Genomic DNA, 12709 nt, shown 5'->3' with positions numbered 1-12709 from the left:
CAACTTGACCATGAATCCTTCCTTCTTACTTGAGTCCTCGAGATTGAGCCATGTCCTTGTAGTTTCCACCTGAAGTCTTGAGGCCTTGATCATCACCTTGTCCTCTAGCTTCTCTTTCTAGATCTCCCCTTGCAAACAAAGGAGATGAGCATTAAGCTTGTGAAAAATCTAAAGAAGAAAATCACATCAATAAACAAGATTGATCCCATTTTGCATTAAAATTTATTTCTCTCGCAACTCTACCCATTCAATTTGTCCTGAAGTAATTCAGATTTCCCTTTTAGATCATCCAAAGTTAGCCATCTTAGTGGTGATAACGCCTAGATATTTAAATTTAATGGCAAAAATAAAATCACCGCCCCTGGAGCTAGGGTCACCTTAACACCAGCAATCTCAAATTTCCACTCTTAGGAGGCAAAATATTTCCCGTTGAACAATTTTAGTGCTTGGTAGTAGATGGGAAGGGACGAGAAATTTCTAAAGATCCAAAATTGCCACTAAAAGGGAGATTTCAGAAGATACAAAATTTCCACTAGGGGGCAGATTATGGAAGATCCAAAATTTCCACCAAGGACGAGATTTCGGAAGATGTGAAATTTCCACCGGTGGAAAATTCCAAACTTGCAAATTTTCCACCAAAGGGAAAATCCTTCAGAAAAATTCTCATTTTCTTCCCCTCATCATTCTAAAATTGCAACGCTTAAGTTACTACCAAATAAAAGGCCCAAGTCATGAGATTTTTGAGAAAAATGGGGAGGGAGATTTCAGAAGATCCAAAATTTTCACCAAGGGGGAGATTTTAGAAGTACAAAATTTCCACCAAGGGGGAGATTTTGAAAGATCCAAAATTTCCACTAAGAGGGAGATTTTGAGAGATCCAAAATTTCCATCAAGGGAGATTTTGGAAGATGCAAAATTTCCACCAAAGGGGAGATTTCAGAAGAACCGAAATTTCCACCAAAAAGGGAGATTTTAGAAGATGCAAAATTTCCACCAAGGAGGAGATTTCGGAAGATGCAAAATTTCTAGTAAGGGGGAGATTTCAGAAGATGCGAAATTTCCACTAAGGGGGAGATTTCAAAAGATGTGAAATTTCCACCAATGGAAAATTTTGAACTTGTGAAATTTCCATCGAAGGGAAAATCCTTTAGAAAAATTATCTTCTTCCCCTACTCATCATTTTAAAATTGCAATGCTAAGTTGCCTCGAATAAAAGGCTCGAGTCTTGAGATTTTTGAGAGACGTGAGGAGAGAGATTTCGAAAGATCAAAAATTTCCACCAAAGCGGAGATTTTGGAAGATCCGAAATTTCCACCAAAAGGGTGTTATTTTTCAAGATTTGCTACAAATGTAATAGCATTGCCATTATATTTGATATGTATGTTCCCAATGACAGCAACCTCTTATTTATAATGAGAAAAGAATAAGAAGAGACATGTCCCTTCATGGGACATGTCTACTTGTTAATTTAATATAATAAATATTTAATCATTTATATATATATATATATATAACAATAAACTTATATATATAAATTATATCTCATATAATTATATATAGGTTTATCCAACAAAAGCTATCAAACATCAACGGGGATAGATTTCGGAAGATCCGAAAATATCACTGAGACTTGGTTCTCTCACAAACTTCGTCCTATTTCTCAAACATGTCACCCTTCTCGCTCGGACTAAAATTTCACTCTCCACTTGGACTTGGATCACAAAAATTCTCAAGTAGCATCAAATGCTTGCACAAACCCGAGATCAAAAATTGCTTCCCAACGAGCCAAAATTGCTCAAACTTACCCTTGGACTTGGACACTAGAAAAAAAAAGCTAACCAAAACTACCTAAGACAAGCATTCTTACTAAAGAAAAAAGAGGGGGGTCCCCATTTGCAATAGAGTGATGGTGTGAAAACCACACAACATGTCCCTCTCTTTATCTTCAACATGTTTGATTGCTATATCCCTGTCTTTGAGCAACTTCAAGTAATTTGATTTCATTCTTTCCAATGCCTTCTTAAAAGGGTGAAGGTATGCACTATTGATTCCATTCGTAATTCCCTTTTCCTTTTCAATGTTATTAACCTCCCACATAGCTTCTTTAATGTCCTTATGGGTTTGATCAAAATGCACTAAAGCTGCAATAACCATGTCAATTGATACTTTCAGCTTATCCAAATTATATGCTCCAAAATCATCATCCACAAATAAAATTTCTGATTTGTCCTTCAAATCGGCCTCTATAGTATCATCATCTTGCTCTAGTTCTTGAATGCTAGATTCATCTTCTTTTTCAGCGGCACCATCTTCATGAATTTCCTCCATCTCCCAAATTTATTGGCTCCTTAACTGTTACATCATTGTCTCCACATTAATCATCCTCATGGAGAGACTCAGTTTCAGCCTTATGATTACCATAATGTTTGTCAATAAAAACCTCCAATTCACGAAATAAGATGCTAGAATAATCCTTACCATTAACCTTAGCGGATCCCCTACCATGGTCTTCATTATGTTGAAGCTGAACTAACAAATCTTTGACTTCCTCAACGTTGATCTACACTTCTCAAGTTGACCCTTCCCACTTGTTATCCCCAGAAATGTGATCAAGTGACCAAGAATGTTTGCAAGTAAAACATATCTGCTCTTTCCTCATTTGGTTCTTGCTCATTTTCAAATATCCTATAAATTGTATGCCTGTCGATCTCAACTCGTGATCTGACATAAGGTCCTTGAAGATGTCAAATTTATGTTTGATTATTTCCTCCACAAGTTCATAAGCCATGGGCAACACTCTATCCTCCCCCCTCCATATAGCCAGCAAGTTTGATTTTAATTTCTTACATGCATCATCCTCGTCTAGAATTAAAGAGATGATTGTTTTTATGCAAGTATTCACTTTATCCGAATGATGCTTCCTCACTTCCCTTAAGAAACATTGAAACATTTATAGCACTGTTCGTTCACAATTGAGATCCAACATCATGATAAAAAATCTGACCCCTGCCATGAGTTCCAAGGTCTTAGCCTGTTTACCAAAGGTAGGGCTGGTGACATCATGAAATCCACCTAAGCTGTCCACAATTAGTTGTAGAACCCTCTTCAAGATGCTATCATTATAAGGAGCAGTTGGAACTGTTATTGTGATGATATCACTAAGACAAGTAGCAACCATTAGTCTCACCTCTTCACATGGATGTTCAATTAACCTTTGTTGGACTAAGACAATCATGGAAGGTTGTAATACCCAGTTTAAGATCCTCCAATCGGACTGATCCACTTTGGCTAAACAAGAACTCAACTCTGTCAGGATACCATCCACACACTGCATAGACTCCAATTGCCAACCCATAATGTACAACTTGTTCCCTGTTCTCTTTTCCTTCTGCAAATCTCTTAGTTGTTCACTGTTAAAAGAGTCATTAAATCCCTTTGAAAAGATATTGTTTTTCAGATTTTCCATTGACTTATGTTGCCACCAAAAGAATCCCCAACCCTGAAAACTACTATTGCCTTGTCCAATTTGCAAGAATTTTCAGATTATAGCAATCTGGTTTGTTTACAGTCAAATCAATCCCAACGGATGATTTGAAATTCTTCAATATTCACTAATTGGTGAATAGCTACTTCCAACTTTAACAACCATTCCCTATTCCAGATTAAACAATACTGTCAGAGGCTTATTAAGAGAATTTGAACTGAGATGATTTGTTTAAGGATTCACAATTCCCTACAACTTTTATGGCTTGTAGTGCAAGAATGAAATGACCAGCAGATAAGAGCTTAGAGCTAATATTATTTCAAACACATGTTCTACCGAAATTCAATCAAACACTAATGCATATGAGATTCAAACAACAAACTTACAGTGTTGAGTCCAATGTGCTACTTTATGGTCATAGATAGATCAGTCATTCTCATTATGGTTTTGAATGTGATTCTAGTCAGCTATTAAAGCCCTTCTCACAGTAACAACTTGCAGGTACTAACACAATCTTGCCCCAGTTACTTTGTTCTAGTTCTGGTCAACAACAAATCCAGGATTCCATACGACACCCATGTGTGAGCACTCTCCTCTAGCTCGGGTTATAACACAGGGCTAATCAACAGATGTTAATAACAACCAGCTCCCCAATGGCCCCACAAGCAACTAATTTCATATAATATAGATCTAAGATGACAAACATTATAAATTTCTAACAGATATTTGCTTCGATAATTTTATTTTCACCCAACAACATGGATAATTGCTATCAAAGAAATTTACAACTTCAGTTGCACCTTTTATTCAAAATATTGGCTACCGTCAACTTGGGAATTATTCTTGTATTGGCAACATCAATGTATGGCCTCCGAGTAGCAACGACTCTACCAAAAATGTTGGTTTCTCATGTCCACCCATAACAAGTATACTACTGTCGTTAAATTCCACACCTTAAATTATTCTGCATCTATCGACTATAATGCCCATCAATAATTCCAATGCCTCGTAAAGAACTAATACATTTTATTCCCTTCAACATAATTATGGAGATTAGCAATAGTCGACAGTTTCTCTTCTTTCTTATTCCCACTTAAACGCTTTCTTAGCAAGATTGAAATATTTGTTCTTCAATACATAGCAATGGATGATATCAATTTGAAGCCTTTCATCAGAAGAAACCGCACCACAAATCATTATGTGAATTCTTGTTTCCTATGCCTTGTATCTTCCACTCAATGATGCTAACGTGGTTTTGTGGACAGTTACAAGTTTGGGATCACAAGGAGTTACCTTGTCGTCAATTAGATGATTCATTCCCAACTTCGACAGTTGGACTTGTTTCCCAACTTCCCCTTGTTAATACTTCATGTCGTCTTGTTCTTTGTTGCCGCTTGCCAAAGTGCTTCATAGAGCTTCTCCGCCTTCTTCAAACCTTCAGCAATACATTGCCATGTGTGCTTCCCTTTAACAGTATATTGCTATTCTAATTTGGCTCGCTCCATTTTCACCTAAGGCCTATCGTTAAAACAATGATAGAGACTCCACTAATGCAACCCGCCCAAATGTAAAATGGTACTTGTTAAAGATGCTATGAAAGTTTTCAAAGAACTTGATTCCCTTGTCACACTAAACACCTTTCTGGTTACACTATAAACCTTCAAACATTATTCCCATAGCTAGCACCACATACATTCCAAACATTACAAACACAAGCCTAAGTCTAATGCCTTCAATTGCAATCACACCAGCTTTACCAATTCTCTGTCATTACACATTCTTCCTGGGTGCAAATCCTAACTAAACTTAGAAATATCATTTCTGACCTTAAACATCGATGGCATTTATACATTCAACCACTTAAACTTCACGACATATACTTCCCTCATGGAAATCTCAATTACACGACAACGATTAATTTTCTCCTTCCAAAACATTACAAATTACTAGAATGAGTTGTGCTCAAATGAAGATGTTGAAGATAGCTTAATATTTTTGTTGTATTGAGATTCGCTTACAAGCGTTTAGCCTTAACAACAACCCATCTACCATTTGCAATATACACCAAATGTTTCTTTCACAACTCCAAAATAATAGTTGTATTTCGAATATTCCACAGAAACCGCACCAAAATTTGGTTTTGTCCAACTACAAAGTCCTCAACAACCAACACGATGATACCTTACAGGGTAGTCACTGTAGCATGAACAATTTCTAGCTAAATGATGAAACTACATACCTCTATTGGTATGATCTTCAAAATGTAGGTTCAACTTTCAGTCATACAACTCACACCATAGGAGAGAAACCAAGCCCGTTCACCTACTAGCACCTAGTAATACAAATGGCTCCAGCATAAAGAAGGTAATTGCCAAAACTCTGTTACAATAATGACTAAACTTGTGCATGAATCTTTAACATATATTTCGTATTTTGCATTTCACGACATTGTCCGACACGCGACTTTAATATAATTTTCGGCTCAAAAAAATTAAACCACCAACCAGTGACTAGAGAAAAATATTCACTACAAATCTATTTGACATTTTTCGGCAATAACAAATAGCCCAAGTTTACTATCAAGGTTTCTTTCATCATCCCATTACAGAATGAAGTTCGGCAAAACTCTCCAAATAATTCCCTCAATATTAAAACTGCCGCAAACATCAAGCAGAAAGATTAATATCCATCAGTCTTGTATTTTTTTTTAAATAGCTCAAGTCCACGGGTGTTGTCCCAAGACAGTAATCGCACCAACATATTTTTGTTCTCTTAAACTATGTCTAATCGTCCACATGAAAAAAAAATCACGATAATGAGTGCAACAAGTAATCCTCTTCCCCAAAAGTATTACCCAGAACTTAGAAAATCTTATGAAAATATGAAAGAACTCCTTATCAATCACACTTTTATTTCTGAAAAGTTTGTCTCCGATAAACTCCGATAAAAAAAATTGATGGACAATTTTCATTACCCACATAGGCTGGCAGGATGAACTGCTCTAATATCACCATAATATCCCAACAGGATATTATCTCCAAACTTTCTCAAAATAATCTTCAAAACATAAACAAATAAATGATGCAATGTAAACCAGTAAATTCTCAATAAAATGCCTCAAAATATGTTATTGCATTATACATCAGCAATACAATAACACCAAAAATCAAGTCCAATCTTAAATACAGAAAATATAGTTAGATTGGAAATAACAATAAAATGCACCTGTAATCCCAAGTGTAAAATTCTGATATGAATCCACCACAAAGATGAATCGGGGCTATGTCAAATCACCCAAGAAGAGCCTGAAGATTTCCATCCTCAAGATCCTCAGCAAGAGAAAGCTAGCAACTTCTAAAAGTTCTCCAAAGAGAAACTAGAAAATAAGTCTCAAATCCAAGCATGCCCCAAAATGAATCTCCCTTCCTTCTTTTAATGCACCAAGTTGTGACTCTTCAGTGTCCACTTCTCTGTCTTTTGTCATCTTCTTCTTTTGTCACCTTATAACCCCTTTTATAATATTAAATTGAGCCATTTTATAAACTTATTTTAAGCTCTCAAAAGCCAAATTTAATATTATATGAATTCATTTCAGAATTCCTAATGTCCCAAAAAGGGGACATTACAGATGTCTCTAAAAAGCAACTCAAAAATTATTTGTTGAAGAATCAACATTAGGTCTTGTTCACATTTATGAGGAATGACGGATGAAATAAGTTCACAAAATGTTGTTTGAAAGAAAATTGTCTACTAGAAGAATGAATAAAGAATAATCATTCAAGACCTTTGAGTTTCATATTTAACAACTTCAGTTCTTTTATGTCAAAATGGCAGACATGTACCTCACGTCAATGCGAAGGCAACCCCGACGAAAGCCTTCTCGGCTGATAAATAAAATAGTTGTGATTAATAGGTGAAATTGGACTGCATAAAGCTGCATGACATACAACAGTACATAAGTTCATTATGATTTCCTTTCCACAGTACAAAACTAATAGCATATGTGAAATAAAGAACACAAAATATTGTGAAACAAAAGGGAAACTATTTTTTTAAATGTGTCTTGCAACTGCAAAGTCAGAAAAGAAGCCAAACCACCTCACGATATCTTCAGAGAAAAAGAGAAATGTTAGTGACTTGGACACCTTTAGGCTTTAATCATGATGCCATGAAGACGTCATTCATTACACCTCAAATTTAGTCAAGTGGCTTGGAGTTTGCTAGAAAGCAAAAATTCACACATTCATCATTTCACTGACATTCTATTGGATAGTCCCCTTCAAGTGCGCCAGTAATGTTTCTACTAAACAAATATTTGATCTTGATGTATCTCACAATGCAATATGCTGTACTTTGTGTAAAATTACACGAAAATAAACAATCTAGTAGAAGCAAGGAAATTAAGGAGAACAACGGATGTCCTCAATGGCAATTGTTTGAGCATTAGAAATTGCTATAAAATGCATCTGGTACTTCTCTAGAGTATCATGAAAGATGAAACTACATAAAATCTAAAGAATAGGCAGAATTATCCGAAAGCAGTTAACTAACAAATGTGTGTACTCTATTTGTCCGAGACAAGCATACAGGCCAAACTACCAATAGAACATTTTTAAATAACTTTCTACTAATCAGAAAAATAACACTGAAGCACAAACTACTACCTATTGTTAAATTTTAGACCATGGTAAGCAGATTCTGCAATCAGAAAATTGTCTTAAAACTAGACAGCTTAAAACACAGAAAATTCAATCTAAAGTTCTAAACAATAATCTGACTCTATTGATCTACAAATACCTACCGCCGAAAATGTGAACAGAAAATACCAATATGGAACTCTTAGACCTGCAACTATACTCTAATTAGCACTGAAATGAATTTTTATAAAAGAGACTATATCCATTTTAATGAAAATTAGACTGTGCCCTTCTAAATAGACAAGTACACCAAGAATCTAGCTAAGAGAAACTAAAAGAAGTGTTAAGTATAGCTTAAATTTTATCTTACAATTTATCTGAGTGGTACTGCTTCAAGTTGAGCTTACAATTTATCTGAGTGACACTCACATTGACTAGTCAATTAAACTAGTTTGATTAACCAATCTTGTCTAACAACTAGTGAGTTCTAGTCAATGCAGTTGGGACTAAATTACATCGACAAACACTTATGTTCCCCGGAGACCTTTCCACTTTCTTTAGGACACATTTTTACATCCCATTTTTTATTTTAATTTAAAACATTCGGAATATAACTTATAGCTGTTGAGATTTCATGTGAATTGGGAATCGTTGGTTAAGTTGGTTATTTGTTATGATTAAATTATTTGCATTGGAATTTATTGGAAATATACTTTCGCTACGTTATTTTCCTATGCAAGTAAGCCACGAAGGGGGAAAGCATTGGCAAAGAGGGATTAGGGCACGAACACCAACCTGCAATCGAGTTTGTCAGGTATTCGTCCAAACCACTTTGGCCAGGGAAAAGAAAACTAGGGCAAACTAAATAATACCAAGTTTCCACTCTGAGCTAACTAGGTTATCAAATTTAAAAATGTAAATATATTTTTATAAATAATAAATAAAATAAAATTATTACCTTTAAATTGGAATTTGGATGTTCTAAATTATCTGTTGTCGGATATGTTATGTTATATAAGTAATACCCACAGTATTAATGTATATTTGTACGTATTAGATTTTTTTTTTTTTTTTTTAAATATAATAGTATGGGTAAAAATTTAATTCCCATATCTAATTTAATTCTAACTCAAGAAAAGTCCATCAGACTCCTATAAATCTTTAATTATTAAGGCCTTTCATTTTTCTTCTAATATGGCATGTTCCATCGGCCAAGATTGTAACATACAGATACATGTCTCCGCCACCTTGTTCTTTCATGCAAATCGTAACTCCATTTTAGGGGGGATGACTCTTCTTTATAATTATCAATTGCAACCGATCTTTGGTTATGCGGCTAACTCATTTATCAGTCGTATCTGCAATTGTGAATCATCTTATCTCATTTACACTCAATTAGTGTCACAAAAAACTGTGAATCTAGTTCAGAAAATCCATTGAAGTTCATTAATCATCCACCAAGTCAAGAGCAAGTGAACTACAAATCAGAAGCTCCTTATTCAAGTCATAATTCCTTTTTGCTTATTTTCTTGTCACAATAACAGTCAATAGATTATCATTCATAGCATGCACAAAGAAGGTTCAGTTGGATCATTACTTGCGGAATGAAAAGACCGTTTGAGCGCATTTGAACTATTTTACCAGTCGCGCCAAGAGCACTCATAGGCTGTTTATTGCCTCTGCTACATCATGTTTTCTGAAGTTTATTTATATGTGTCAAGAAGAATCAGTTGAGCATGTCATATATACTTCCATAATACAGTGACATTAAAAGTATATGTCCCTGAGATTTATGGAGGATTATCCATGGCTGAAAATAAATCTGATCACATGGAAATCATAATCTTTCTTTCTTTTCTGAATTATGGAGGCAGAAAGATATTAATTTACATAACTGATTATTATATAATGCAAGCTGGAAAATCACACCAAAGATCAAGGATAACCAAGAATGGCTAAGATGAGTGGTGTAGTCCATATAAATTGGACACATCGATAAACCTCCAAAATCAAAAAGATGTATCAGAACTAAGAAAAATCTACGAATAATTGGAATTAGTAAATCTGGTCAGCTCATAGTGGGAACTGGATATTAGTTTAGTCTGTAAAGTTGAGCGGTGGGTGATTGGGCACCTAGTGTCCTTTGGAAATCCCTAGACATGGTATGTTTAGTGGTGAGTAATGTTGCTATGATCACCAGAGGTCAGGATAACTCATAGTCAAATGGATGGTCTGTTGGGAGGTACCCATAGTCTAGCCGGCTATGTAGTTGACAACTCTAACACTAGGGTGCTCATGTGGTAAGACGAGATGGTGTATACATGCCTTATCCCATACAAGGTAGGGCCTAGGTTTTTGGTTTGGAGGCTAAGCCTTGGTCAATGTTTCTCCCTCCTCCAAAATGCCTAGACTTGCACAGAATAGACCAGTTCCTACTTCTCTTGATGTGGTGCAATCTAAACCTTGTTAGATATTATTATTTTCTTTAAGTTGCATCTTTATTTCAGCTTTATATTCTATGCAGTTACTTACCTGTTCATATGAAATGGTAGTTAAGATTTTGAAGTTAGATATTATTTTACAATTCATTTGCAGTATAGATAATTAGTTAATCCATTCTGATTGTTCTTTCTAGCTCATCAAAAAGGTAGTTTAAATCTTTCAGTTAGTAGTTTACATCCTTTCATGAGAATGCAGTTGTAATTTAGCAGTTAATCAGTTATTTTTGGTTATTTCCTTTTCATGTGACAGATGGTTGTTTCTTTCTATTTGGTAAAAAAGCCTTAAGGTTACCAGTCCTTTGAATTTTACATTGTTACACACATTTTGAATACTAGGGACATGGGGATGCCTTGGAAACTCCCCCACACCACCTCCTATCACTAATTTTTCTAGGACCTAGTAGCAGCACCCCTACATGAAGACAGCGAAGGATGACAAGCACATCCTCCAATTATCCCAAGGATGGCTAGTTGTCCCCATCTATCAAAGACAGTTTTTTTAAAAGCCCAAATCAGAAATAAAATTGTTTAATTCTCTTCTATTGTGGGCTGCCACACCACACTCAACTCTACATACTAAAAGTAGCCCCCTCTTCCATTCAGAACCATTTTTACATGCCACAACAAAATTGCAACAAAGTTGAAGGAAAATAAACTAAAAGCATTATGAGCAAAATTTTAAGGTTTGGCTTGAAATAATAGGAATAAGGCAGTGTTAGTTAGCAGTAAGTGATGAAATTACAAAGCTAGCAGTAGAAAAGAATGTGTCTTTACTTTTATTTATTTGTATATCAATGTTTGAGGAAGGAAAAAAATACTTTTGGGGCTAAATTTCCAGGTTGAACTTGAAGATGAAACAGAAGAAAGAAATATAAGAATGTTAGGCTCAACTAAGGATTTATCAAGATATGGGAGTGTTACAGGTGAAGTAGAACAGCCATGTACCCCATTTGAGTGCCCTTCCACCACCTTGAAGTTGAAACCTTATGTGAAGGCTCTTTCAAACCCTCCAAGCCTCTCTCAAAATTTTGACAAGTCTAGACAAAGACTAAAAGAAAAATTTGAGGGAGAGTAAATGTGGTTGCAATTGTGTCATACTTGTAACATAGATTTTATAAGGCACTCCATGTTACAAGCTAGGGTTGTCGTTGCACCAAAGATTGACCTATCAATGCTTGATACAACCACTAGACTTATAGAACACAAGAAATGATTAAGCAATGCCACAAATCCCATGGGGGAACGTTGGCAATTAGTCCAACAATTCCCCCCTTAGCGTTACCAGAGGAGATTCAAAAATGTGACCAAGCTCTTTATACCACTTGTTACAAGCCATGGTTGTCATTGCACCAAAAGATTGACTTGTCAATGCCTGATACAACCACTAGACTGATAGAACATGGGAGGCAGTTAAGCCATGTCACGAATCCCGAAGGGGAACGTTGGCAACTAGTCCAACACTACACTGGGGTATATAATCACCTCTTGAGCATTAACAATAAGGCAGTGAAAATTTGCCTAAATATAAAGGAGAATGAAAAGGAAAAGGCTAATAATACCTAAGGTAGCGAAAGCAAGGTCTAAGGGTGTGACTACACCAATACAATCTACACAATCAACTATTCCATCAATGGTTGCCAATGCTAGTGGTGACATTTCTACAAGAAAGATGTCAAATATTGGTGGTAGTTAGAGGGCAAAGGTGATTGTAGATATGTTCAATATGCAAGCATGGAATCTAGCAAAGCCTTCCATTGCCAAATTTTTCTATGCCCAAGTCCTCCCATTTTATGTGACATAATCTCCTTATATTGAATAAATGTTCAAATATGCAATTTTTGTTGGTGTAATGGTAAAAATTGCATCCTGTGCAATTTGACATCAGATATGCCCTTTGTTTAGTTGAATTTAAGACAATTATGTGCATCACTTTTATTCTAATTGGAAACATTCCTAATCTGTCAAGTATTGCCCTAACCGTTGGCCCAATTTTCACCCACACAAATGCACCATGCACAAATGTCTGAGATATGCTAGTATCCTCAAAACTTGTGACTATATTTATTGTTCAGATGTTACATTCACCG

The 12709-nt window shown here is 35.5% G+C and overlaps 1 protein-coding gene across 2 annotated transcripts in view; it reads right to left on the bottom strand.

The window, feature by feature from the left end:
• LOC149535139 (lipid transporter) overlaps window positions 1-12709 on the bottom strand; it is a 116059-nt gene that overhangs the window by 55426 nt on the left and 47924 nt on the right. For both annotated transcript variants that reach the window (XM_089804352.1, XM_089804351.1), the window contains exon 3: window positions 7327-7418. In XM_089804352.1, the coding sequence (XP_089660478.1) occupies window positions 7327-7418 (92 nt within the window). The remainder of the gene's footprint in view (window positions 1-7326; window positions 7419-12709) is intronic.

Source organism: Cupressus sempervirens, chromosome 10 (genome assembly GCF_028749045.1).
Source record: "Cupressus sempervirens isolate cs-2001-9-10 chromosome 10, ASM2874904v1, whole genome shotgun sequence".
Lineage (NCBI taxonomy): Eukaryota > Viridiplantae > Streptophyta > Pinopsida > Cupressales > Cupressaceae > Cupressus > Cupressus sempervirens.
This window is presented reverse-complemented; position numbering and strand designations above follow the sequence as displayed.